General features: G+C 36.7%; 5 protein-coding genes across 7 annotated transcripts in view; all 5 read right to left on the reverse strand.

The window, feature by feature from the left end:
- Positions 1–99: 99 nt before the first annotated feature.
- On the reverse strand, positions 100–2,478 carry LOC136814928 (xaa-Arg dipeptidase-like). Its single transcript, XM_067071353.1, has 4 exons — positions 1,898–2,478; positions 1,518–1,730; positions 910–1,179; positions 100–611 (listed from the first exon to the last, which is right to left on the reverse strand). The coding sequence occupies exons 1-4, from the start codon at positions 2,220–2,222 to the stop codon at positions 226–228; spliced, it is 1,194 nt and encodes a 397-aa protein (XP_066927454.1). The 5' UTR covers positions 2,223–2,478; the 3' UTR covers positions 100–225.
- Positions 2,479–2,546: 68 nt separating this feature from the next.
- Positions 2,547–3,879, reverse strand: LOC136814932 (mitochondrial import inner membrane translocase subunit Tim22-like). The gene is made up of 2 exons (XM_067071357.1): positions 3,649–3,879; positions 2,547–3,106 (listed from the first exon to the last, which is right to left on the reverse strand). Exons 1-2 carry the CDS (start codon positions 3,848–3,850, stop codon positions 2,760–2,762), a joined length of 549 nt encoding a protein of 182 aa, XP_066927458.1. The 5' UTR covers positions 3,851–3,879; the 3' UTR covers positions 2,547–2,759.
- Positions 3,880–4,071: 192 nt separating this feature from the next.
- On the reverse strand, positions 4,072–6,293 carry LOC136814929 (xaa-Arg dipeptidase-like). Its single transcript, XM_067071354.1, has 4 exons — positions 5,935–6,293; positions 5,550–5,762; positions 5,084–5,353; positions 4,072–4,646 (listed from the first exon to the last, which is right to left on the reverse strand). The coding sequence occupies exons 1-4, from the start codon at positions 6,263–6,265 to the stop codon at positions 4,273–4,275; spliced, it is 1,188 nt and encodes a 395-aa protein (XP_066927455.1). The 5' UTR covers positions 6,266–6,293; the 3' UTR covers positions 4,072–4,272.
- Positions 6,294–6,443: 150 nt separating this feature from the next.
- LOC136814933 (sodium/hydrogen exchanger 9B2-like) lies at positions 6,444–11,243 on the reverse strand. The gene is made up of 7 exons (XM_067071358.1): positions 10,514–11,243; positions 9,721–9,896; positions 9,365–9,471; positions 8,871–9,023; positions 8,019–8,127; positions 7,661–7,797; positions 6,444–7,201 (listed from the first exon to the last, which is right to left on the reverse strand). Exons 1-7 carry the CDS (start codon positions 11,194–11,196, stop codon positions 6,962–6,964), a joined length of 1,605 nt encoding a protein of 534 aa, XP_066927459.1. The 5' UTR covers positions 11,197–11,243; the 3' UTR covers positions 6,444–6,961.
- A 780-nt stretch (positions 11,244–12,023) lies between these two features.
- LOC136814934 (alpha-mannosidase 2C1-like) overlaps positions 12,024–26,646 on the reverse strand; it is a 40,471-nt gene continuing 25,848 nt past the window's right edge. Inside the window, exons 28-33 of one of the 3 annotated variants that reach the window (XM_067071359.1) lie at positions 21,354–21,463; positions 18,502–18,581; positions 18,143–18,223; positions 15,366–15,436; positions 14,143–14,246; positions 12,024–13,292 (exon numbers count right to left, since the gene is read on the reverse strand). In XM_067071359.1, the coding sequence (XP_066927460.1) occupies positions 13,163–13,292; positions 14,143–14,246; positions 15,366–15,436; positions 18,143–18,223; positions 18,502–18,581; positions 21,354–21,463 (576 nt within the window). In that variant the 3' untranslated portion in view covers positions 12,024–13,162. Of the gene's footprint in view, positions 13,293–14,142; positions 14,247–15,365; positions 15,437–18,142; positions 18,224–18,501; positions 18,582–21,353; positions 21,464–26,646 lie in introns of those variants that run through there. The other 2 variants (XM_067071360.1, XR_010847659.1) reach the window with 2 other exon arrangements.

Here is a 26,646-nt window from a genome sequence, read left to right on the forward strand (position 1 = left end):
CAAGAAAAAAGGAGCTAGTCTCATGAACAAGCTAGCATTTCACTTCATTCCATTATAACCCTTACTTTTTGTGTACTGTTAAGTAATCACTAAAAATAGCAAAGTTTGAAAAAATTATTACATAAATCGCTACATGTTCAAAATCTTTAAAAAGAAGTATTGCAAAATTTTCAGTAGTTTCATGTGAAAAATCTGATCAAATTCTGCTTCATGAGCCCTTTTACTTCAAAGGGCTGAAGGTTTGGAATCTTCGAAGCTTTTCTGAACCTTTTCTAAAAGTCCCTCCTCGCAAACAATATCAATAGCGGTCATTGCCATACTCTTTGCTGAATTCAATGTGGGTAACTGACTTTCTTCAGATCCAGCGGCTTTTGTAAAGCCATGATTATGGTTCGTTTCTTCCGATTTTATTTTGAAACATGGATGAATAGATGGTTTCATTGCTGACACATTCCCCATATCAGTCGAGGCTTGTAAAAGTTCTCTCATATGGTCATCTTCAAAAGGAACACCAAGTGATTTTGCATTTTCCATGTAAAGATCGATCATGACTTGGTTTGTGTTTAGTGATAAACAGGTTAGACAATCTTTAATGAATTCAACTTCACACCCTATAAAAATCAAATAGTGATGATACAGATGTTATTGTACTGAATTCTTGAAGCTGTTCATATCCAAATTTGTGGATTTGAAGATTATAAATACAATTCATTGATATTCATGACGTAATGTTTTCTACGGAAAGACTCCGGTTCTTGCCAGTAGGGGCAAATTTTATATAACCTTTGTCTAGTTTGAAAACATTACGTCATGAATATCATGAATTGTCAAAAATCATCCAGTGTTGACGATGCTATGAGCATTATACTCATTATCTTCCGAAATGGGAGCAAGGATATGACAATCTACCTGTACTTTTTGCTGCTCCTTTGGCGCATTCCATCCATTGCTTAAGTAATATTGTTAAGTCTTCATCTTTCTGTGTTCGTAGATCCCAGACCATTTCCGCGCGTTCAGGAATGATGTTGGGTCTTTCTCCTCCATCCACAATAGTACATTGGATACGATTAGTTGGTTTCATTTGTTGTCGTAACATACTAACGTTATTATAACATGCTACAGCGGCATCTAATGCGTTGATTCCTTCCCATGGCGCCGCTGCTGCGTGTGCTGTTTTGCCTTGAGAAAAAAATAGAGAAAACTAAGTTTAGACAAAAGCAAGATATTGCTAGTATACACCAGAAGGCATTTTTTTAAACATGAGATGCCAGTAGACCTTTTTATAAATTAAATCACGAATATCACTTTCCTCGTATTCAAACAATTACCACGGTGATTATGCCCCTCGAGACATTCAATTATTTTTTTATAAATAGAAAGTAGTTTTAATAAAATCCACTGGGAGTTAATTACCATGACAATAATTTCAAAACGAGGCAAGTGATGTTCGTGACGTAATTTATGAAAAGGTCTATTTTTTCAAAAAAGATTCGATCAAAATGAAGCTAATGGCGTACCTTTAAAAATGACCCTATATGAATCAATAGCTAACCATAATGGATTTGGAATTTCATAAGGGGCAGGGTGAGACATCATACAAATATCTGCTTCATCAAAAACGCCCTTTTCGATCATCAAACACTTCCCATTGCCACCTTCCTCTGCGGGTGTGCCATAAACAATAAGATTCATCTTTAGGTCTTTGTTCGAATCCATTGCAGCTTTTAACCCTGAAAACGATACGAGATTGATTTTGAGTATGTCCAGTTAGTATGAAAGAAGCATCAAAATTTAATATTTCTCAGCAAATGCTTTATCATTGATCGAGAAAATACCATTTACATGGCAAGTTAAAACTTTAACGAGAGGAGAAATTACATTGAAATCCTTTGCTTACCCAAAGCAGCTCCGATCCCCGCTTCAGCGATCAAGTTATGACCGCAAGCATGTCCAACTCCAGGTAAGGCATCATATTCACAAATTACTCCAACTTTGATTCCTCTGGTACAGTCTCCATATTTTGCGATAAATGAAGTTTCCAAAGGAGTTTTCCTCGACACTGAGAATCCTTCTTTTTCAAGAAATTCCGTCAAAAAGTTGTGTGCTTTAAATTCCTCAAAACTAAGCTCAGGGTTTTTCCAGATTTCTTGACTAATATTGTTTAGTTCGTCTTTCTTGGAGTCTATGGCTTCGCAAATGATCTGTTTTAGTTGTTCTTTCATTGTGAACGCTGAAATCTCAAAGTAAAACCCTGACTACTTACTCCCTTCCTTAATCCAAGACAAAACCTACTTATTTTGTGGCAACAAAAAAATATTTTATGGCCAGTGAGAACAATGCTTGAAATTTGATCAACTTTTTGTTTTGACTAGCTACTTTCTACAGACACCGAATAAAGTGTATTTCAGCTAATTTATAAGACTCATATATTAAGTTCAGTGTGCAAAAAAGACGTGATATTATCAAATTGTCATCATACAACCATCAAAAACAAATATTTGTTTAGTGCGGTTTTTGAAGTGATATGAAAAAAGCGGCCGGAGATATGTATTTGAAAGGTCATAGTTATTATTATCAAAACTATATGATATAAAACTCATATCTTCTATATAATTTTATACATAGCTTCAGTGAAATTTTAGTCACACAGGATGGCTCATCTTGGCACCAATCAATAATCTACACTTTACATAAACCCGCGTAACAGGGGAGTAGTTGAGGAGATCGATCCATTAAATTCAGCATAGAAAAAACAACACTCAATGGCGAAAATAATAATCAATGGCTGTAGAAAAAGCTGCGAAACCCGCACAGCCAAAAGCGGCTGCTTGCGGACCCGCACGAAATCCCAGCATTCCACCTGTAATACAACCTGAAATTGTTCCGTTTGAAAGTGTCGTTTTACCACGATAAGATTCAATCAGGCACTCAGTGGCCGAAAACATGGCTCCTACGACGGCAAAGTTCCTAGCATAAGAGCCAGCTCTAGATTTCATATCTTTGACAATTTCTTTAGCAGTTTGTTCATGTTGGCCAGTGACATTGGTCGGCATACTGGAGTCAAGACCAGCTGTAAACAAACCAAACGCACCACCAAGTGCATATCCTATGTGATAGATGTGATTTGATATTAAGATAAAGTATTAAAAAAAAAATTCAATAAGATGTATTGGACTACTAAAAAAAACACTGAGGGCCTAAAGAAGGCATTACATTCTTACAAACACTCATGAGGTAATTTGTTGGTTTTGTCATAAACAGCTAACCGCTAACACACTTCATCCGATTGAAAATAAAGGGATCCAATTTCAGTATCAGACTAATTCAATTAAAAATTACAATCTTATTTTATATATTCTCTGGACTTTCCGTAACTCGAACCACAAAGGGGACGGGGGGTATTTTAGGTAGTTCGAGTCCACCAGAAGTCGAAAGTTATCGAAACTTTGTTGTTCGAAACTGACTTGACAATTTAATGAAAATACATTGCATAAGACTTCAAATCAAATCCTCTTTTAGAACGAAAATATGAAGAAAGTATTGAAAAACTTTTAACAATTAAAATAAATTTGAGTTACATTTAACTCAACTCAACAAGACCTGTAACCTCGTAGATCAGTATATTAAACTCAGGAAACTCACACATACCTAAAACACAAGCCATTCCAGTCTTGAACCCACAATGCTCCATCATTCTTTCCACAACAACTTCTTCTTTCTGTTTCATGGCAGCAGGGATTCCAACATTTGGTACAAACATGCCATTAGAGCGATGTACTTGTTGCATTAAAGGAATAATTTCACTGAATTTGACGCCATCTGCTTTATTATGGTTTTCTGTTGTTGTCATTACTTGTTTGCACTTTATTATTTATCTCTGCAGAAAAAAACAAAAAGGAAAGAATATGGTAAGATATAAATATATGATGATCAACATCAAAGACCTGCTACAGTGAATACGGACACGAAGGAGATTCCAGCAGATGAATTTCTTTTGTATCAGGAACATCATAAACATAGTCGTTGTATATCAACACAAGTCCAAAAAATGGAAAAAGGTAGACACATCGTTTTGAAAATTTTTTATATAATACTCCTCTCCATTTCTATAAAAAATCTACAAAATTGATTAAATTTATATTAAAATATTTATCCTTCTTAACCCTCTCCCCTGCATAAAATGATAAATACTGTGTAAATTTATTGAAATAAAAATGATGACGTAGCGAAACGTATTATCACAAAATATAAAGAAAACCAGCAAAATTAGTTTCATTTCTTTTCAAATTCTTCTTTGACCTTTATCATCAACTTTGGATCACAAGCCAACTCAATAGCGGTCATTGCCATGCTTTTAGCTGAGCTCAATGTGGGTGGTTGGTTGTCTTGGGAACCAGTAGCATCAGTGAATGCATGTGTATGATTGGCTGCTGTAGTTTCAATCTTAAAGCATGGATGAATAGAAGGTCGATGTTGTGACACGTTCCCCATATCAGTGGAAGCGAGTAACTTTTGCGCGTACTCGTCTTCCCCTTCAAAACTGATACCATAACTCTGCGCGTGTTTCTTGTACAAACCAATCATGGTGGGGTTGGTTCTTACAGCATCATAACGAGGAGCTGGTTCCTTGATATCCACAGTACAACCTATATATCAATAACAAAGTAAATAACAAGGGTGATATTTAGTCAGGTAAGTATACACATTTTTTTTATAAGAGCATTCAAAATCTTTGAAGCCTTCGGACGTTCTTAAGTTTTTCAGTTTTAAGCCTTAAAATGTTCTTAACATGTTCTTACTTTCACCATTTTGTGAGCGTTTTTGGCCATTTTCCTAAGAAATTGGGTGTTTTAGAGTTCTCAACTCGTTCTTAAAATTTTGGCCATCAAAGCCCTACATTCTTATATAGTTGTTCTTATAAAAAAAACAAACGTGTATTAAACGAAAAACGATGGCTAAAAATCCAAAAGAGAGAAGTAATTCATCTTCAAGCTATTTCAAGTCTTGAGTTTATAGTTAGATTTAGGAATAACGATTTATTTAATGTTATTTGAGGTGACTTCTTTATTGGCTGCAAACAAACCTGTAGACTGAGCTCCTCCGTGAGCACACGCTCGAACGCGCTCACTCAGTTCCTCGGCGTCCTTCAAACTCAAACTTCGTACATAGTAACACATTTCGGCGCGTTCAGGAATGATGTTTGGTCTTTCTCCTCCATCCACAATAGTACAATGAATACGATTAGTTGGTTTCATTTGTTGTCGTAACATACTAACGTTATTATAACATGCTACAGCGGCATCTAATGCGTTGATTCCTTCCCATGGCGCCGCTGCTGCGTGTGCTGTTTTGCCTTGAGAAATGATGAAAAAGGATATCGTTTAATTTTTAACTAAGAGAAGAGACCCTAATATATAAAGCAACCGCTTTATGCTAAGATTAATGCAAATCGAAGAATGAAAAATGGGCTGCTTTACTGCACACCAAATTGGTGCAAAACAAGAACCCAGGATTTCATATACGGATATATCAAGAATTTTAGGACAAACCATGAAAGACAATATCCAATTGTATCCTGGCCAACCAAATTGGAGTTGAGATTTCCACAGGTGTTGGATGCGACATCATACAAATATCTGCTTCATCGAATACCCCTTTTTCCAGCATGAGACACTTTCCACCGCCCCCTTCTTCCGCAGGCGTTCCGTAAACAATCAGGTTAATTTTTAGGTCTTTGCTCGAATCCATTGCAGCTTTGAGAGCTAGAAAACAGTACATAAATAAAGAGTCATTATACGATCTCATTTTAGGTATTACTATTTCTTTTGAGACATTAGCTCTGTTCTATTAAGGGAGAATTTTTAATATTTTTTATTGTCAATTAATTTCGAAACAAATTTACAAGTCTTATATGAAATATGAAAGCTTCCCTACCTAAAGCAGCTCCGATTCCCGCTTCAGCGATCAAATTATGACCGCAAGCATGTCCAATTTTAGGTAAGGCATCATATTCACAAATCACTCCAACTTTTATTCCTCCGGTACAATCTCCATATTTTGCAACGAATGAAGTTTCCAAAGGAGTTTTCCTTGACACTGTGAACCCTTCTTTCTCAAGGAAGTTAGTTAAACATTCATGTGCTTTGACCTCATTGAAACTTAGTTCAGGATTTTTCCAAATTTCTTGACTGATATCATTCAAGTCATTCTTGCGGTTTTCGATAGTTTTGTCAACAACTTTCTTCAACGTTTCAACCAATGCCATTTCTTTTAAATTTTCTTTTTTGTTTTTATGAAATATAAAGAAAGAAAGAAAAGGAGTTAGCAATATTAGGACTTACCATAGAGGTTTTTTTCATCTTAAGGATGCCAAAAGTAAAGCATAACAACTAAAATGAAAGCTAGAAACAGCAAACTCTAGAGGAAGAAAATGCTTGTTTAAGTTTGTTTTCTACAGATTATGAAAATTGTTGAAGGTTTGGTGATCAATGTTATCATAGAAAATTGTTAAAAATAATGAAGCATATAATATTTCCAAGATTTTAAATAAGGGTTACACCCCATGTTTAGCAGTGTTCAAAATAAAACTGACAAACACTACGATACGAAACAAAAACAAAAATTTTTGATAATCGTATAAAAATATGTGTGTTTAAAAAATGTTCATCCTCTTTAATTCAAAAATTGTAAACGCAAAACGTCCAAAAATACCCACTCAACATCCACTCAACATCTTAGATAAAATATCTTTGAAACAATTCCGTGACCTGCGAGAGATCTCTACTTCCCTTCCGCTCATCGACCTAATTTTTACAAAAGATATAGATACCAACATACGTCACAACACTTCTAGTACTCCTTGAGATGGTGTCAAGAAAAACAAAAAAGCCAAATGTGAAGTTAACATCAAAACGCAAAAAAAATTTGAGCATTTGACAAAGTCATCTCACCGACGTATCATTTAAGCATCTGATTCGTCATTTGCTTCTGGTTCTCCAAGTTCTTCATTCTTTCTTTGTGAAAGAAATCTTGGTCCAGTTAATGAAATACCAATTGCACCTAAAGGAGCTGTGATCAAGATTGCCAACACAGCTAAAGTGACGATTTGAATTCCATATTCAACGGCCTGGTTATTAGCATCCGTCGGATCTTTAGAAGCGACTTGACGAGCTTTATCTAGAGGGATGGAACCAATTGCCGCCTGAAATGAGTTACAATGAAAATTTTAATTGAATTAGACAATTGTGGCGTGATAAGATAGGGTGATTAAACTTCACTCGTCTCTCTCGTAGCGTTAAAAATTAAGTAAAGAGTGATAATATAATATGTAGCGAATATGTGAAAGTACGTAATGCATAAGGAACTTTCGTGAGAAGTAATTTTTTCGGGACAAAAATTTGCGGTGCGAGGGTATGAAATTGGTGGTTTTCGTGGAACTAATTTTCGCGGTAAACAGCCACTTTTAGCTGAAATTATTTCATTTTACTTAGGAGGACACACATAACTGAAACAATTTGTTCCACGAATATTATTTATTGCACAAATTAGTTTCCTTAAACAGTCTAGCTCTCTATCCCTCGAAGATCGAAGAAAAATTGTGTCGAAAAAAGAAATGAGAATATAATAGTTTATGAAGTTTGGTAAACGGAAACAACATTACTTGAACTGTAGCTTTAGGTAACCATGCGATAGTGCAAAATAATTTCTCCTTGGTTGAGAAACTATTTCCCAAGACAGCAAAATAAGTTACACCAATTCTTAAAACAAGACCAATCCCAAGTGCAGCCAAGCCCATCCCTAAAATGATAATTAGGGCAAAACTAAATTGATTGATCCTCCTGAATAAAAACCAGTAAAACTGATTTGTAGTCTAAAGTTTTCAATCGCAAACTTGCACCGTAATGGACTGACTTAATCTCGATCAAACCAGCAGATAAAAAACCATATCGTCAATCAATTTACGTCAAATTAAAACTAAAAAGAAACAGAATATTCGTTAGAAGGATAATGGCGATTACCGACAAGATCAGGTTTGAGGTATTGGATGGAGACTTCTGCACCAATCAAACCAAACAAAAGAGGTTGAAAGATGTCCCATAAAATTCCCATCACTCTCTCGATTGGAACCTGTAATAATAGTTTGATTGTAATAGCATTAGTGGCATTTAAGAAAATACCGTGCACTTTATGGGGCTTTTTCACTTGCGCGAATGCGTGAAAATGAAAAAAAAGTTGCATGAATGCGTGAATTGGAAAGCTTTGCGTGAAAAAAAAATTGCGTGAATTGCGAAAAAATATTGCGTGAATGGGTGAATTTCGGAAAAACATTTACGTGATTGCGTCAACTGAAGGTCCGCTGGGGGAGACTATTTATCCTTTTTGATAGAACGCACAGCTACCAGTCCGATTCTCTTCCCTTTAAATTAATTTAAGGTCTTTTACTTGATGAAAGAGAACCTTTTACCGATATAATTAATGTCTGATCTGTATTTATATTGACCCTCACCCATAGAGACTCAAGGTCATTAAGTTAATTACTCATTACCAAGTATGTAATCACCCTTGATAGAAATTACATACATAATTTTCTACAAGAAGGATAACAAAATCATTATCCCCAACTTGGTTAATGAGTAATTGACTATATCCCTGGATGAGGGACGATATGGGATGAGACAAATAAAGTTCATCAGTTGAATATTCTTTTTTATCAAGTAAGGAAGCCGAAAAGAATTGTAAAGCATTTTGAAGTGAAGATAATCTGGCTAAATAGACTGGCTCATGGGATCTTTTTTCGGCTTTAAAGAGCCTAATCAAGTTTTTTGGAAGATTGAAAAGTCTTTCATGTCAAACATCATACATATAGTTACCTTTTCTTTTTCACCCCAACCGTAAGCAGTTGTAGCGCCCAAACACAGAACGCCCAACGCCCCTGCTCCAGGGAAATTGACTTGATTACTACCAAATAAAAACAAGAAAGCAAATGCGAGCAGAAGAACACTTCGGTTGGCTGTTGCATTTCCCTGGAATGAAAAAGTCCAGTAATGAAGTATAAGAATGTAAAAAACATGTGTTAAAAATTTCATATCTGGCGTTTTATGTGAGCTATAACCAAGACGAAGGGCCAATGAAAAAGGTTATTAATAAGCAACGTATAGACCTGTCAACCTTTATCCGCTTGGTCGGCCTTAACATTGGAAATTTGTTTGGGTGACGATAAACACAAGCACAGAATGGTCTAGTGAAAAGGCAAATATAAACTCATTACCAAGCCGACGTCGTAAGTGAAAAGGTGTATTTTTCAAAAGAAACCTCTAGTTCCCTGAAAATTATACGATGTGAAAAATATGATGATGATACTAACAGCTTTCTTCCAAGGGAAATACCACAACAGACTGCCAATTAATAAACCTCCGATGATACCCATGGCTATTTCAAGTGGTCCACGAAATATATTCCATAACAAATTTCCTGAAGAAAAAAGAAGATGAAATTCTTTTAGCCCAGAACAAAAAGTTCGATATCACCAACCCGAAATTTCTTCCTAAGAGGTGTTCAAATGAAAGCTAAATATGAATAGCCTTTAGGTAAAAAAACGAACCATCTGTATAAAGAATTGCGTAGGTAGCGATCAATTATTTTATATCAAGACCTAAAAAACTTTCACTGGTTTCTTCTATTAATATTCCTGGAAACATTACGATATAAAAAACCTCTTACCCTCTGAGAAAGAAACACCAAGAAAGACACCAAACAAACTAATAGCAAGTACATCATCGCAAGAAGACGCTGCCATGACCAGCGTTGGAATGCCTTCTTCTACACCATAACCATCTAATTGCAATGTCAACATGGATGGAACCACAACTGCTGGTGAAACAGCACCAATGATGAACCTAGAAGATCGTGTTGGCAATTCAAATGGTCAGTAACTTTTATAGGGTAGGTCAATTATTTCCGCTATCATTTGTACCGACAGATCTATATCAGAAACCAACTAGTATTTCTCAACTCCGACCTTGTCTACTTACAGCTTGAGTGGTCATTAGTCAATTAGTCATTGGGCTATCCCAGAAAAATTTTTTACCCCCTATATTGAAGAAATCTTTTTTTAAAAAGGTGACCCCTTGGATTTTTTCCGATTTTTCAGGACCCCTTAAATTTTTTTCTCTCATTTCTTTGGATCACCCAGGATTTTATCATTCAAAAAACCAGACTGGATTTTTTATTTTCCAAACCACCCTGGACGTCACAGCTCCTCAACATAAGGGGTACAGACTATTTCTAGAATAGCCCATTTTACAACGATTTCATCTCTTTATTGGATTCATTGAAAGAAAATAATTTGATTTAAAACTTAACACTTATAACTAAGAATTTAATTCAACCCAGCTGCCACACGACGTTGTTTAAAATATTCATCTAACATTATAAGAGCCCGTAGGCGTTGCGTGTACGTTGCTCTGACGTAGAGTGCCGGGATAATTGCTGCTATGAGAAAAATAAATATTACCCTAGTTGAAAAGCCCATAACCACGGCAAGCCAAGCAAGAAATGCGCCATAACGGCTACTGTAACAGCTTCAGTGATGCAGGGTCCAAAAGCCAATCTCAAAACAGTAAAACGAAGTCTTTTCAATGCCGCTATATCTAATCCAAGGCCCGAGCGCAAAAGAATGACAGCTAGTGCGACTTGACGTAATGAAGAGGACCAGTTAGAATCAATGTTCTTTGCAATATTTATCGCTTCAATGTTTTTCAATAGAAAACCAACGATCAACATCCCTAACAATGCTGGGAAATTAAAATATTGTGTCTTCCAAGCTACCAAGAATCCACCAAGAGAAGCCAGTACTAAAAGCAAATACAACGAGAATAAGTTTCCGCCAACCCAAGCTGAACTTCCGACAACGCAATAAAGAGCCGCCCATATTACAATACAAGCAATTATTCGTGTGGCGTATTCACCAAAACGCCCTCGGGGCGGGCAACAGTTTTTAACAAAGGCGGGTGTTCTATGAACCACATTTAAGTGGTTCGGGCCACCAATACTTCGATGAGTGATCCGTTCATCGTACCCAGTGTCTAATCCACTGTCGTTGTCGTCAGGTTCCTGGGGCTGGTTGTTAGGGAGATTGATCAATGCAACGGATTCAGGAATGTTACTGGAACGCACTGGTGAAGCAGCTTCGGACATTCTAATGCACTTTTTTTCGTTAATATTTAATTCATTTTTGTTGGTTCTTTTCTATGATTAAAATAGATTGGTTATTAAGAATATAACATTAGAAGAAATTGACACTTTTGGGAAATTTGACGATACTGAAAAGATTCTAAAGCATGAATACTGAATCTCCATAAGGAGTCACTATTACATCAGGGACCCTGGTGGTGAAAGCATTAAGCTTGGATAAATCAACAATGACACATAATAATTTCAAAAATATATTCTAAATCATTATCCAATAAACGCAAAATATCAGTATTTTTTTCAAGATTAAGTTAATCATATAAGCAATTTAAAAAAAACTAAATTGGGGGTAATCTTGAAATATGTCGAGTTATGGAGAGAGCTACGCTTTGAATATAAACGCATGTTTTATTCAGAAGAGGGAAAACGGGTCAAGTTTCATGCCCATATGAGGACGTGAATATGATTTCTCTCTAGTTGTAGTTCGATTCACCTAGGATGGAGGTGTGAAATTTCTAATATATAAACAGTTACGTAATACACCAATTGATTGATATATACTATATTTTGATTTTTCCCGACATGTTTCAAACTCCCTGATTGATTGATATTGATTGATATTTTTGTGTGAAGAAATTCATATATATTAGAAACTATATATGAGGTAGAGAACAAAAAGTAAGTAGAACACAATTCAGAAGTGGGAAAAACCGAGTCCTCCCCTCTCAATAAAAATGATCTTTTCATTATTCATGAAATCCAATTAAGGTGTAATTTGTTCTTTAAAGAAGGTTAGAAGAGGGTTACTAAGATGAAAAAAAAACAACAGATGATTAAAAAAGACCCATAAAAAATAATTTTCATTAAAATATTAAAGAGAAGAAAATTATTTCCCAAGACGACAGGACGTAAGAACAATTTGTTCACATAATCATTACAATTATATGAAAAGAGACAAGACGGAACACTGAACCAACATGGATAACGCCAACGCGACCATTTGTAATTCCACCCAATGCACTGTATTCCCAACACGTACTGCGGAGACGGCTTACAAGATTTTCTGTTCATCCATCATCACATTTTCAGTGATTCTCAACACGTATGAAATATACATCTATTTGGTAAAACGTGTTCGCCAAACCACTTTCAATCGCGCGCTTGCTAACTTAGCGGCCGCCAACACACTTCAAGCTATTGGATACTTCCCGTATCTTTTTGTGGATTTGCAGGTACTAGCTAGTTTAAAAAATAAGATCATTGAAAGGGTGGTTTGTGGACTTGTGGACGGAATTAGTATATATTTCGCATTCGCAATCAGTAATGCATTCATCTTAGCTTTCCTTTCCGTACACCGATATCTTGTAGTCAAACATCCCTTACAAAATTACGTCATCAAAACAAGATGGCTGATTGTTGGATGGCTGTACGGTATTTTATGGCTCGTTCCAAACCTCTTGACCATGCGTTATGTTGAAACATTTTGCTTCCGTGATTTTGGGGGCATTGAGTTAATCGGGAAGATGTATAAAGCCAGTTTATCAATTTTTGGGCTTTTCGTACCCCTCGGTATCATGGTCCTGACGTACCGTCTCACGATTCGCACATTCGACCAAAACACTGAACTCGGTACGGCGGTGAGCGCTCGTTTGCGCTACCGTAAAGCGGTCATTCGTTTACTAGGATGTTTAATCTTGGTGCAGTTCATCTCATGGTGTCCCTTTGGTTGTTATTTCTTTTTCAAGATGCTTCATAAATATGAAGGTTGTTGTGCCAATCACACCGATGTATTTATTTACAAATGCATCATGATTCCCTGTCTATTCGCGCCATTATGGAATGTGATTTTCCACAGTTCGTATTGCCATGAATACCGGAGAGCGTTCTTTCAAACGTTCGGTAAAATAATCAAAAGAACGCAACCAGTAAAAAATGACAAGAACGAACAGTGTGACGCGGAAGGAGCTGACGATCAGAATTGAAATGACAACGTGATGATCTCAAAAGGTTTAACTTTCACGGAAGCATTGTTTGCATTTAGTTTTTCAACACAATTACTGACGCTTGTTAAAGTTTCGTCAACCTCCTCCAGTGAATTTACCCTGAAGTGAATATAGGTAAATAAATTTTTTTAATACTTAAGGATATTTGGAGTATTGGTCAAATTCAAGTCTGGAAATTGATATTTGAGGTACTTTTGTGGTAATTCAAAAGAATTTCGCACTGCGATTTCAGTAAAACAGTAAAGGAACTTTGGACAGTTTTGACAGTAAGCTGTACATCATACTGCGCATTCACTGTGTTTTGATATATAGGGGAAACGCATCTTGTAGAAAATCCCCGTCCGAGAGCTACACCCGTCATTGTGTTTTTGAGTTTTAGAAACTTGATTTCTTTATTAATATACTTTAAATGGGAGATGGATTTCATTAAATTTGAATTTGAAAAAAAAAATTTGAATGGCTCTAGGTTAAAACAATCATTTGATATCTGAACTTTTTTAAGAAAATTGAAATAGGTTACCCCAAATTTGGTAACTCTCGGACGGGAATTTTGTACACGATTAGCATTCCCTCCATCAAAATACATCAGAGGGAATATTTGCAGCCTATTTTGACCGCAGATAGAGCACTGACACACCCCCTTCCCACAGACCCGGTAGAATTTTTTCAGCCAGTGGGGGGGGGGTAAAAATAATGGAATGAAACTCGATTGGGATTGATATTCCCATATTTTCTATGACCAGGGATTCAAACTCTTTTGTTTTCAAGTCAGAAACTTCAGTGCAGATGGGGAAAATAGCATGATATTTTACAGTGAGGATTGGATTTAATTAATTATTTTCAATGGGGATAAAAATTACAGTATAATTTTCCACCGGGGACGATATTTTGGCCAATTTTTCCAGTGGGAAGGGTTCCCAGTGGGTCTGTGAGAAAGGGGTGTACTGACCTGGCAACATCTTGGAATGCGTGATATGAAGTGATGAGAACGTCCGAGTTTCCACCATGTGATTCGTGTAATCTCAAGATCACGTTCTTTTCTTTATTATTATGCTGTAAGAGTAAATTTTGTGAAGTAAAAAAAACAAGCTAGAAAAAATTACATCTTTTCGTTAGTTGTCAATATATGTAGTCAAAAGAGATTGTTTCCGAATAAAATTCCAGACCCAACCCTACAATACCTCACCCTTCCTCCCACAACTACTCTTGTCTCCCGAATAGACGTCCCCCCCGCTAATTGTTAAATGAAAAAAAATCCATCCCCCCTGCTCTTATTAAGACCCCCCCGCTATTTAAAATTCGAATAATTTAATATTTTATTACAGTGTAGATAGACCTTAAACTTGTTAAAATTTTCCTTTTTGTTAGTATTGGTTCTTATTTTACGTGTTCATTTGTTAAAGTTTATTTTTTTGTTGTTGAAATTGATATAAGTTAAAAAAAATTCTGTCTTCGATTACCCCCCCCCTCTTATTCCATCCCCCCCCCCCCCGCTTATTCGAATTTAGAAAATTTTCCTACCCCCCAGCTTATTCGGACCCCCCCCCGTCTATTCGGGAGACAAGAGTAATGTTTCTTCGTATACACTGGTAAAGTCGGAACGAAGGAAAGTAACACACTAAGTAAGTAATGTTAAGAAAGTGACAAACCTTTTCTCCAATTATTTGAGTCCCGACCTAATGGTTCTTACAATACTTTTTCAAAAATATTTACAGTAATGTAGCCTATGCTAGACGTCGCCCGCGTTTTTTCTACGACTTTTTCGAACGTTTTGAGCCAAGGTTTTCGGGTTCCAAACATTCGATTTTTTGACGTCACTTTAAACTTTTGAAGCCCTTGCAGTAGGGAAAAATCGAATTTGCGTCAAAACACTTGAAAGGCTTCTATTTTTCAAAAATTGTCAAAGTGGAACTCTAAGAAACGAGATGAAAAAGCCTGGAGGATTTTTAGTGAGGTGCTCGCTAATAGTAATACTATACATTCAACAAATTCTACACTTCAAGCAGTTACTTTGAAGTTTCTGTTTTCAGATTTGAGTATTAATCAAGAAAGAAAACCTAATTTGAAATTTAGATCGGGGAAAAATCAATAAAAAGTCCCTTTCTTCGCCAAACTTTTCGCCGTCTAATTTTGAGCCCAACTTTTTCCCCTGACCAGGTTATAAGATCTTACCATTTTGATGGCTTGAATAACGACTGCATGATTATCGATTGTGAACAAAGACAAGCTTGATAAATCATTTACTACAAAAAGATGACAAAAAGAATATAATCAGTTTCTCAATTTACATCTAACTTAAGAATAACCTAAGAATATCCCTCGTAAGGCGAGACCAATTTAATTTGTTGTTCTACGGACAGATCGTTAGAAAAATATGGGTCGGTCGGTCGGCAAAATAAGAATAAATTTTTCATTTATCAGGGTTGGTTATCGAGAAAATTTTCCAAAAAGTATCTGGATCAAAAATTCACTTTGATTTTTATCTTCGATGAAGATCATAATTTTAGTGTATGGAATGCTTTTTATGATTTTTCAATTTCTTGAATTAATTTTCAGCTTTATTGGCCCAGCCGCGCAGCGCAAGTGGGCCTTTAAAACGCAACTGAACGAAAAGATTTTGGTTTTGTCGGGGCCTGTGCGCGCAATAGATTAACAAGTCCAGTAGTCCAGGCTAAACCAGCGGCCGATTTAAAATTTTTGCCTCGCCTACCCGCACGATGTTTGACCTACTCTTATATTGGATGAATTGGTAGTATAGTCAAATTTCATTCTCTTTATGGCAAAGTATTTTTTATGTAAGGTTTTCAAGATGGATTGAGTCAGGTCAGGGAGCAAGTGGGAGCATTTGGATGTTGGAGTTTTATATTTCAAGCTTGACAGAGACTTTTTTCAAGTAAACTTATGCTGTAACTCATTAAAGGATACTAAAATGCAGCTCAAGTGTAAATTTGAATAAGTTTGGAATGTTTTTCATGATGCTACCCGTGAAAATGGTCAAATTTGGATTTATTACTCTAAACTTAAACGGTCGGTGGTTGGATTTTTCAAACCTAACAGAGAATTTTTTCAAGTAAACTTATGCTGTAACTCATTAAAGGATACTAAAATACAGCTCATGTGTAAATTTGAATAAGTTTGGAATGTTTTTCATGGTGCAACCCGTGAAAATGGACAATTTTGGATCTATCGCTCTAAACAGTCGGTGGCTGGATTTTTCAAACTTGACGGAGATTTTTTTCAAGTAAACTTATGTTGTAATTCATTAAGGATACTAAAATACAGCTCATGTGTAAATTTGAATAAGTCTGGAATGTTTTTCATGATGCTACGGGTTAAATCGATATTTCTGAACTTTGACGGTCAATATTCAGTGTAGACCTAACTCTTCACACAAAAATTACGGGAAACGCATGTTTGGACTTTGTACCCTATGCTGCACTCAAGCACTTAAGCCAAAGTCCCGCAAAGGCAGGACAAAAATCAGTTTTTTGAAGTTTGCAAAAAAACGCCACATAGAAGATCTTTCAAATTCAGTATGTGAATAGAGCAGTAAAAAATGCAATTTTTCTATTTTTCCTTTTTTTTGCAAAAGTTCTAGGAATGAAAATAAAGGGATAATGATAATTGAATACTATCCATTGATGAACCGCGGCACTAATGTAAAGCTAGAATCGCTTCGCGTACTCTTCGCTTGAGAAAATGATTGACAGATTGAAGTTTTTCACCCGCGCAGGAGTTCGCGGAGCGTTCTCGGCTCAATCCTCGGACCGCGCTAAAAATGGTAGACTAGGCTGTGTTAGATCATTTCGATGGAAGTTGTTGGAATGTTTACGAGGCTCTTGACAGAAAATCGTTTGTTTTATTGTCAATGATGACAGTGTGGTTATTAATTTTGTTAGATCTGACAAATTGATGTTTGTAAGTGCACTTTATAGTTTTGATTCCCACTGAAGAATCATATTCTGATTTTCATGTTATTAGATGCTGGTTTAGAGCTTTAGGTCTACACTGACATTTGACATTTGATGTTTGTGAATTTATTTAAACCGATTTTTTTTCATACTAGTAACAAAAACATAAAGCAAATCTATAAAGCGTATCATTTATCATTGCTGACCTTCCCCTGACCTTCCAGCGCAGCTGGTTTTTTTCCTTTTTTTCATTCAGCCAATTTTCGAACTTTTTTAACTTTTTGAATGTTCCTTATTTCAATCTCTGCCGAAAATGTGCATTAGGATTCTAATACTCGATGTTTCCTTTAAACCCTAAAATTTCAAAAATACGATTCCGCAAACATTGATTCTCTTAAGGTACCCGATACAAACGACATTTGGTTATTGCCACGTCAGCTGGGCCTTCACGCCGCTTCGGCTTCTTGTTCAAGTTTAATTCTTACAAATAACTAGTGTGTAAAATATATTGTAGTGGAAATTCGATATTATTATTTTTTTGATTTTAGCAAAAATAGGGTCGGTCGGGCCCGTAGAACAACAAATTAAATTGATCTCGCCTAAGGAGAAAGAATAAGAAAACAGAAAAAAAGGACAAAACAAATATTATTTGTAATCTCATAACAGATCATCCATTGCGTATACTACGCTCTGCTCTAAAGGGATATAGTGAATGTGAAGATCTGACCTGGTTGTTCAGCCAAGACATTCAAAACCGCGTTGCCTTTTGCTTGAAAACGAAAGCGAGAGCGATCTATTGCTTTTGTATTGTCTATGTTTATGATTGACAATTGATTTTGGTACGATGGTTTTACTTAAGCCAATCACCCTCAAAAGATCATTTAATATTCATCCCAAATCTGGATGAAAAAGATACAAGCGGAGCTGAGCCATGGCCTTAAGAGTGAAAACGTGCCATGTGCGGAGTATCAGAATCTGCTTGGAATTAAGATTAAATAGTACAGGAAAATAGTACTGTCAATAAAACTGGATTTTCACCTTTTTTTCCACTTTGAAGCCATATCAAGGGATTGTTGAAACAGTGAGCTGTAAAATTCACTTGCGCACTCTGGAATGAACCTACGAACCGGACAAATTTGAAGATTATTAATGAAAAACGAAAATTCAGCCTTTCTGCAATGAAAAAGAAACTATAGAATAACTATGATTTTACTCTCATCAGTTGAAGCAAAAGAACAATCCTTTTAGCTTTGGATAAAACTCAGAATCCGAAAAACATATGTCACCGGTCCTTTTCAATTCGTTATGCTTCACACTTTACCGTCCCTTTACCGAGATAGATTTTGTTTCGCTTAATTTTTCAAATTCAAAATGTAGAAAAACTGAGGAATTCTTACCGACATGTGGCATGAAGGCATAGGAGAAAGAATGAGTACCCATATCCACTTCATCGTCGGGTGCTTTGGGTGAACGCAGTCTGAAAGAAGAAAAGATTGCTCATGTCTAAAGAGCAGGTTTTTCACGGTCCTTAGTTCAAAAAAAAACTGTCCTTGTAATTTCACTCAACAGATAAAAGTTGTTTTCTTAAAAAAAACAGCCTAAGAAATGCCTCAAAACTACCTAATGCAAATTAATAGTGATTTAGCTCCTTTAGCTAAATGTAATCTGAAAAAATAATGGCCTCGTCCTAGTCTCAAGCCAAATGTCAGTCACCGCTTGACCCTTTAGCCCCCAAGCCAGGAGAGGGTTCCAGCCATCAATGTCCGCCCTTTTTGCTCTATTGAACCTTTACCTTACTTTTCGAACAGTGGTATTAATGAAAAGGCTTTAAAAAAGACGGATACCAGTTCTTTCATCAACATAAGCCTAACAATCAGCACTTACGATGGACGAGGTTAGCCGACCCCCCACAAGCATATTTCCAGGGGTTTTCTGCTACCGGTCAGAAACTCAATCTTAAATTGAGTTATGAAACTAAATCTTCAAGAAAAAAATTCTGCTCTGAAAAAGTTTCGTAATCTTGTGTACACGTTTACTCGTTTACTCTTTGCCAGATGATGTAAACTTATTGATAGAGCACGGAAAGAAGTGGGTATTACGGTTCTCCGTCTTTGTTAGCTGATGGCAAAGAATCTGTTCAGCCAGCATTGAATGGGCCAAACTTGATTGTCCAGTACGAGTATTTCAAAAAAATTGCTCTGAACAACAAAAATTTATTTGAATCAAGTCAAAAGGTCAAACTCCATCAAAAAGAGGAGGAGATCACCACAAAGCAAAAGGAGCTGGATTTGATGAGCTCAATATTTTCCCCAACCAGCATCTCGAAGAAAAAGCAAAAGCTCAAACAAATGGAGGCTGAAGCTACAAAACTAAGACAAAATCAAATCTACACCTTCGACATGCTGTTCAAGGATTGGTCAGCAAATGAACAGTTCTTGATTGATTATCCTGACATCACGACTGTATTGGGACTTGCTGCTCTCATTCCACCCTCGACGGCAGAAGTCGAGACGTCATTTTCTCTAATGAACCTGATTCTGACTCCTCAAAGAAAGAGACTACTCCCAAAAAACTTAAGCCATTGCATGCGAATCTGTAAGTTTCGCAAACTTACAGGCGCAGACTTTGATGAAATTTTGAAACACTGGCTAGTTGGAGAAGGCACTAAAACTGCCACGCGTAGAGTAGCATGCCGTTTGTAAAAGTTTCTCATATATTTTAGTCTTTATATTTTTTGGTCATAAAAAGAGTTTTCGATTTTATGTTTTCTTCTCAATTTTGCAGTAAATGCTAGATTTTCCTAGTTTACTCTATATTGAGTAGTTTTGTTTGATTTATTTAACACAACATTTGAGTAGTTTTGTTATATTTTCTTCGGTAAGATGAGTTTTCGATTTTATCTTTATTTTTTTCATGTTACAGCAAACGATGAGTTTCCTAGTTTGCTCTATTTGAGTAGTCTTGTTATATTTTATTAGGTAAAATTGTCTCTGAGCATACGATATTCTAGTACTTTATTTTACAATAAGAACAAAATTTAATGGGGGCTTCGCCCTCTAAACCCCCATTTTGTGCGTGATTTTGTGCCTACGGCACATTTTAAACTCAATCTTCAGCTCAAAAACGGTAGCAGCCTCAAATCCTGGAAATTTGCCTGCCCAAATTCTTGAAGGAACAAGTAATACTTTAATGGACCTACCTATTTATAAAACGAATAATTAGAATTTAATGGAAGTAATGTATAATTTTAAATTTTGATTTATATATCTATTGGAACGGAGAAAGCAATTAAGAAACGCATCGATGTTTAACGGTGAAAGAAAAATAATATCGACACTTTAATCAATCATTCATCTCGAGAAAATCTCAAAAAACCGCTTTTTTCGGGACATTTCCGGTTCTAGCGGCCGGAAAAATTTCTTTTTCGAAAATTGGGCTCTGTCACATTTTGGGCATTGCCATTTTACATCATTGTGCAAAAAATCATGAAAATCTGTCGAGTATAAGTTGAAAAAATGAAGGAAAACCGTTTTACGCCGGTTTTCGGCTGTTCCGGCGATTTTTAAGGAGTTCCGGATTCAAAGGATGATTTTTTTGGAAATCAAACGATGCTAAGTTTTGGGCATCATCATAAAGAACATTTTTCTGTAAAGAAACAATTAAATAAGTTGAAAAAATGTGACGGAAATGTGAAAAAACGACGATTTCCGGCACCACATTTCCGGTTCTACAGACCGGAAAAAATTTTTTTCGGCAAACGGTTTTCGACACCTTTTTGGCAGTACTAATGTGCATCTATGTGCAAAAAATCGCAAAAAACTAATGAGAAAATCTCGAGAAAATCTCAAAAAACCGCTTTTTTCGGGACATTTCCGGTTCTACCGGCCGGAAAAATTTTTTTTTCGAAAATCGGGCTCCGTCACATTCGAGGGTTTATAGTAATGCACCTTTGTGCAAAAAATCAGAAAAATTGAATGAGCCAATCTCGAGAAAAGTTGGTAACTAACGTACTAACGAACTAACTAACGAACACGGGTTAATTTATAGGACACTACCTTAAGGTAGGTCCAAAAAGTGGAGAGAAAGAAAACCTCTCGCATTTTCATTTCATTCCACACGAAGGAAATCAGATTTTCATGTTCAAGTTAACTTCGCACATAAGGCAATAATTCACATTCACGAAGGAAAAATTCTATTACACAAAAAAGGGGTCTTTTAAAATAGAATTGATTAGAATAATTGAACTTACAAGGACATTTGTAGGGTACTCCCGTAAGCCGTGAAGCCGTATTTGCAATCGTTTAATAGAGAAACACCGAATCCATATTCACTCAAATCCGCCCACTTGTGACCACAAACCTGTAAAGAAAGAGTTTGATGCCATGTGAAAAAAAAAAAACAACAACTTTCACTACCTAGTCAAAAATGAAAAATGGGATAATTTGATTGAAGTCGTTGAAATGTATAATTTGGTGTTTGCTATTGGGAATAATCAGAAAATCTTGAGAAAAGCTACTAACGAACGAACGAATCAATACACTAAACACGAGTTGAAAGAGGGGGCTGGGGTTAAGCAGTAGCGTAGACAAGAGAGATGCAAATATATGTAGGAGAGCAGGTTCTTTTATGAAAGGGTAATTAACTTTTTATATTATGAATAGATAATAGACGATATCATCTTAAACGTGGAAACTCAGATTTGACCTCCGAAAATTTCCCACAATGCAAAAAAAGTTCACGGTGAAATTATTTCCGTACAAAGCATGGTGGGGAATTCTCGGGGTCAAATCTGTGTTGTCATGCTGCGCGCCCTTTTTCTTGTCTACGCTTTATAAGTTTATAGGGACCCGATGATGTCATATGTCAGTAATCTGTAAGCGCTTCAATGCAACAAATTGAGAGGTGTATATTATTGGTCTCTATAATACACGCTTTTTTTTATAAGAATACACTTTATAAGAATGTCCATGATGAAAATGGCCAACAATTTAAGAATATGGTGAGAATATCACCCACCATCATGGAATTTAGCAACTGAACCTAAGAATGCCATTTTTAATGCATTTTAAAACCTGTAGATTGCCAATTTCGATTTTAACCTAAGAATACCGTAAGAATATTTTTGGATACTTTTCGCCAAAAAGTTAAGAATATCCATGATGAAATGAAAAAACACCATTCTTATAAAAAAAAGCCTGTATCAGCTTGAAAAGGGATTGCTGAAGTAGGATGGGATTGAATACACCACTGCTCAAATTCACATAGGTTCAGACCCGAACCGAAGAACTGAACCACCCACACCCCCACCCGTTTAAACGCTTTTTTTTTAAGAATATACTTCATAAGAGCAGCATTCATGATGAAATTGGCCAAAAGAATAAAGAATATCACAATCAAGGAATTTGGCAACTGAGCCTGAGATTGCTTTATAGGGGGCTTTTTTAACTTTAAATTGCCAATTCTCTCCCAGCAATGCTCAAAACTTCCGCAAAATGTCATATTCTTTGCTTGTTTTAGGTTAGATTTGAATACTAGCCTAGAAATGCCTTAAAAATATTTCAAGATGCATTTTCTGAAAAAAATAAATAGCTGGGACAAAATGGAAAGCACCATTATAAACAAAAGCGTAAAAGAGTAACATGCAATCAACGACGTCATTTCAAAGTTGTAAATCGGACTGTCATTTAGCGGGTAGTCCATGCAAAAGTGAGTAACCTGTGAAAATTTCATACCTTAGCGGTAGAAGTTTCATCGGTAAAAAATTTCGGGGAGTTTCTAAACATCGACCAGAAATGGCGACCACGACCAGCGACCACGACCGGCGACCAGATAAATTTGGGTTATCGAGTTTTTCCTCTTTCTCCACCGTAGAGTCTTTCTCTTATGATCATTTATTTATCGAATTGAAAAGTAAAGCTCACCCCTGTCTCACATACAGTGATTATAAAGCCACGTGCAAAACGTGTAGAGCAGCCATTTCAACGCTCTTGGAGCTTGAATATAGTGTCAATTTCTATCCTTTTGTATTTTTGGCATCAAATTAACTAGTGGCAAAATTTGCGCTGGGATTTATTTAGGAGGCTTTATATCATCAGATCATTATTTTGTCAAAATAAGTCATTTTGACAATGTAAGGACAATAGAATAATTGATGATATTGATATCTCTAAAACTGCCCTTCCCAGGGTTTGCCTACTGACAATTTCTATCTATTCATACTAAAGGCATCTCATTCGGTACAATTAAAATATTTCGTGTAATAAAGTTTACAGGCATCACACTTAATTGCCCTGTCAATATTTTTGTCAAAAAGAGTCACGTTGTCTAGAAAATGACTGGTAACGTCAAAGGTCACTTTTTTAGTATTCTCAGCTAGAGTAATTCTCAGCCACGTGCTCAGTGGTCCACATCAGGACTCGATTTGGATGTTCTCTACGGTGGATAGAGCAGATAAACTCGATAACCCAAATTTATCTGGTTGCCGGTCGTGGTCGCAGGTCGTGGTCGCTGGTCGTGGTCGCCATTTCTGGTCGATGTTTAGAAACTCCCAAAATTTCGACAACAAGCAAGTTTTCGTAAAATTTAACATGTAACAAACGATAAGAACCACTAAATTTTTGATGAGGCTCAGTCGTTCTTATTTCTTGGCTTTCTTTGAGCCTCATATTTTTCTTATCCTGTTCTGATTATAGAATGAGATTGCTGATATTGCTGCATACCTAAATGGTTCTTATTTAAAGCGATTTTGAGCCTCGTTGTTCTTATAAAAAAGAGCGTATATATCGTTATGTCATTTTATGTTGTAAGAACTCAAGTTCTTATAAGTATTGTTAACCGGTTACTTTTTCGAAGCGGGCTACACGACTTTTTGCGCAATGCAATTGGTTCCTTTCACATGACGACGGGCCTACATTGTCCAGAGTTGCCCGTCGTTAGGAAAGTTCATTGTGACGTCACTGTTTCAAAGGAAAATGAACAATGCGTTGACATCATTTCTCTCATTTTTTATTTCTGACGTCAGAAATTATAACAATTTAAATTAAATCTCTTTTCGCTTGTTTTTTTCGCTTTATTTCCCATTTTTCCCGGTTAACAAATATAACCGGTCATTATTGTATTAATACTAACTTCTCATAAAAGGAATGATTGATTATATATGTATTTGTGAGAAAAATAAAAAGTAGAAGATTCTTATGAAAAGTGTCTGGGTCTCATATAAAACATCACTGTTCTTATAAAAAAGGAAAGAAGCAAATATGCGTGTTCTTTTGTGAAAATATAAACAAAAGTTCAAAGATAATACATCGTGACGTCATTTGGCGCCATCGTATTCGTACGTTACGGTCCGCAAAAGAAAATTTGACACCAACGATGGGCATACAGGAAAACTGGGAGCCGGGAGGCGGGAGGCTGAACCGGGAGCCGGGAGTCGGGAGGCTGAAATCGAAAGTGGGAGGCGGGAGGCGGGAGGCGGGAGGCTGAAAACGAAAGTGGGAGGCGGGAGGCTGAAAACGAAAGTGGGAGGCGGGAGGCTGAAATTGAAAGTGGGAGTCGGGAGGCTGAAAACGAAAGTGGGAGGCGGGAGGCGGGAGGCTGAAAACGAAAGTGGGAGGCGGGAGGCTGAAATTGAAAGTGGGAGGCGGGAGGCTGAAATTGAAAGTGGGAGGCGGGAGGCTTAAAACGAAAGTGGGAGGCGGGAGGCTGAAAACGAAAGCTGGGAGTCGGGAGGCTGAAAACGAAAGTGGGAGGCGGGAGGCGGGAGGCTGAAAACGAAAGTGGGAGGCGGGAGGCTGAAATTGAAAGTGAGGCGGGAGGCTGAAATTGAAAGTGGGAGGCGGGAGGCTTAAAACGAAAGTGGGAGGCGGGAGGCTGAAAACGAAAGCTGGGAGGCGGGAGGTGGGAGTCGGGAGGCTGAAATCGAAGGTGATATAGGCTGAAAACGAATAGACGAAAGGCCGAAAGCGAGAACCAAGTTGCAAAGATAAACAAAATCTTGTGAAGATAAACAAAGACAACGGTTTAAAAAGCACTCTCACGAGTTCAGTATCGTTTGTTAGTATACACTTTTTCAATTATAATAAGGATCCTTACGGAGCCTGGAGTATTTAATTGATCTAAACAGTTAGCCTAGCCCATGAGGTCCAAGGTCAGTTCACCCGTATATGCAGTAGTGTTTTTTATAAGGATTTTTGAATTGCGCGGTCCCGTATTGGCTCGACAGTACATTGCTAGCGTGCCGGACTCCGAAACATACACTAGAGACTTTGGTAGTTCGAGCCGGGGTCAAATTTTCAGTTTTGAAAAAAAATTCTAAGTCGCAAGGCGTTCTAATCATTTAGCTACATTTCACTCTTGGTGTTTTCAAGTTAGTCTTTAATTATTGGAAATATGAATTAAAAAGGAAAATACTTTCATTTGTCTTTTTTTCTACGCTCAATGTCAATTTTCAGGATAGGACTCGAGGTTTGTTTACATCAGAGGAAACCCCGTTCTATTTAATTGTTAAAAAAATTCCATGACACAGCATTCGAAATAGTAGAATAATTGGGCTTTCCACAAGTATATTACTTTTTGATAAATATAACGAGATTGCTCACGGAAATATCTAACCCGGGCCTGTCAATCATTTTCTAGACCTGTCAATCACTTTTTTGGCAGCATATTCAGTCAGTTTTGCTTTTCTTTTCATCGTGGTTCTGAAAAAAGTGTTTATAAGATATAATAAAAAAAGACGAAAGCCGATTTTTCAGCATTTTTTTAGTTGAAAGTTTTGGAACATTAGATTTTCAAGACAAGGGAAAGTCATAACTCTTGAGTCTTGACTATCCACCCGCTAATCAACCTGATCCATTTTGAAATACTGTACTTGAATCAAACTGCATTGAGTTGAGGTGACACTCCCGGGGGGGGGGGTTACCAATTGACAGTATTTACCCTTTACAGTGCATTATTCTGATAAATTGGAAAACATACCCAACGGTTATCCTGGTACCAGATGTGGAAATATGCTACGACACGCTTTGCTCTAAAGGTCCGGCATATTTTATATTGGTCCGCTCCTTTAGAGCTTTAGCGTGGGCGGCCGCCAATACGCCATCGGAATATCAGATAGCCTAAACCGCTGCAGATACCCGTCGCGGCGTCGGTCAATTTGCCTGACTGCCCCCCCCCCAATTTTTGTTTCTTAAAATTTTAACGGAAATTTTCAAAAATATCAATAAGAGCTCGTGAAACCAGAAAAAGTTTGATCAATGTTGACAAAACAGACAAAATAACACAATTTTCGTCGCACCCGTATAGGATTCAAACTCTCTATAATCATTACCCTTAAGTTGCCGTTTCATCGACTTATCCACTCGGCCACGCAGCTGATGTGCAAGAGAAGTGAACAATGATTATCACGAGACCTTTATTTTGCCATGACTTGTATAATTTTACCCTGTCAAGGTATTGACTTCTTAAAGAAATGATTTTAGATTATTTCCAACATGCAAGAGCCGATTGCACTAAATATATATAACACTCGAAAACTATCATGTTAT

The sequence above is a fragment of the Clytia hemisphaerica genome, unplaced genomic scaffold, assembly GCF_902728285.1.
Source record: "Clytia hemisphaerica strain Z4C2 unplaced genomic scaffold, Clytia hemisphaerica genome assembly, whole genome shotgun sequence".
NCBI lineage: Eukaryota > Metazoa > Cnidaria > Hydrozoa > Leptothecata > Clytiidae > Clytia > Clytia hemisphaerica.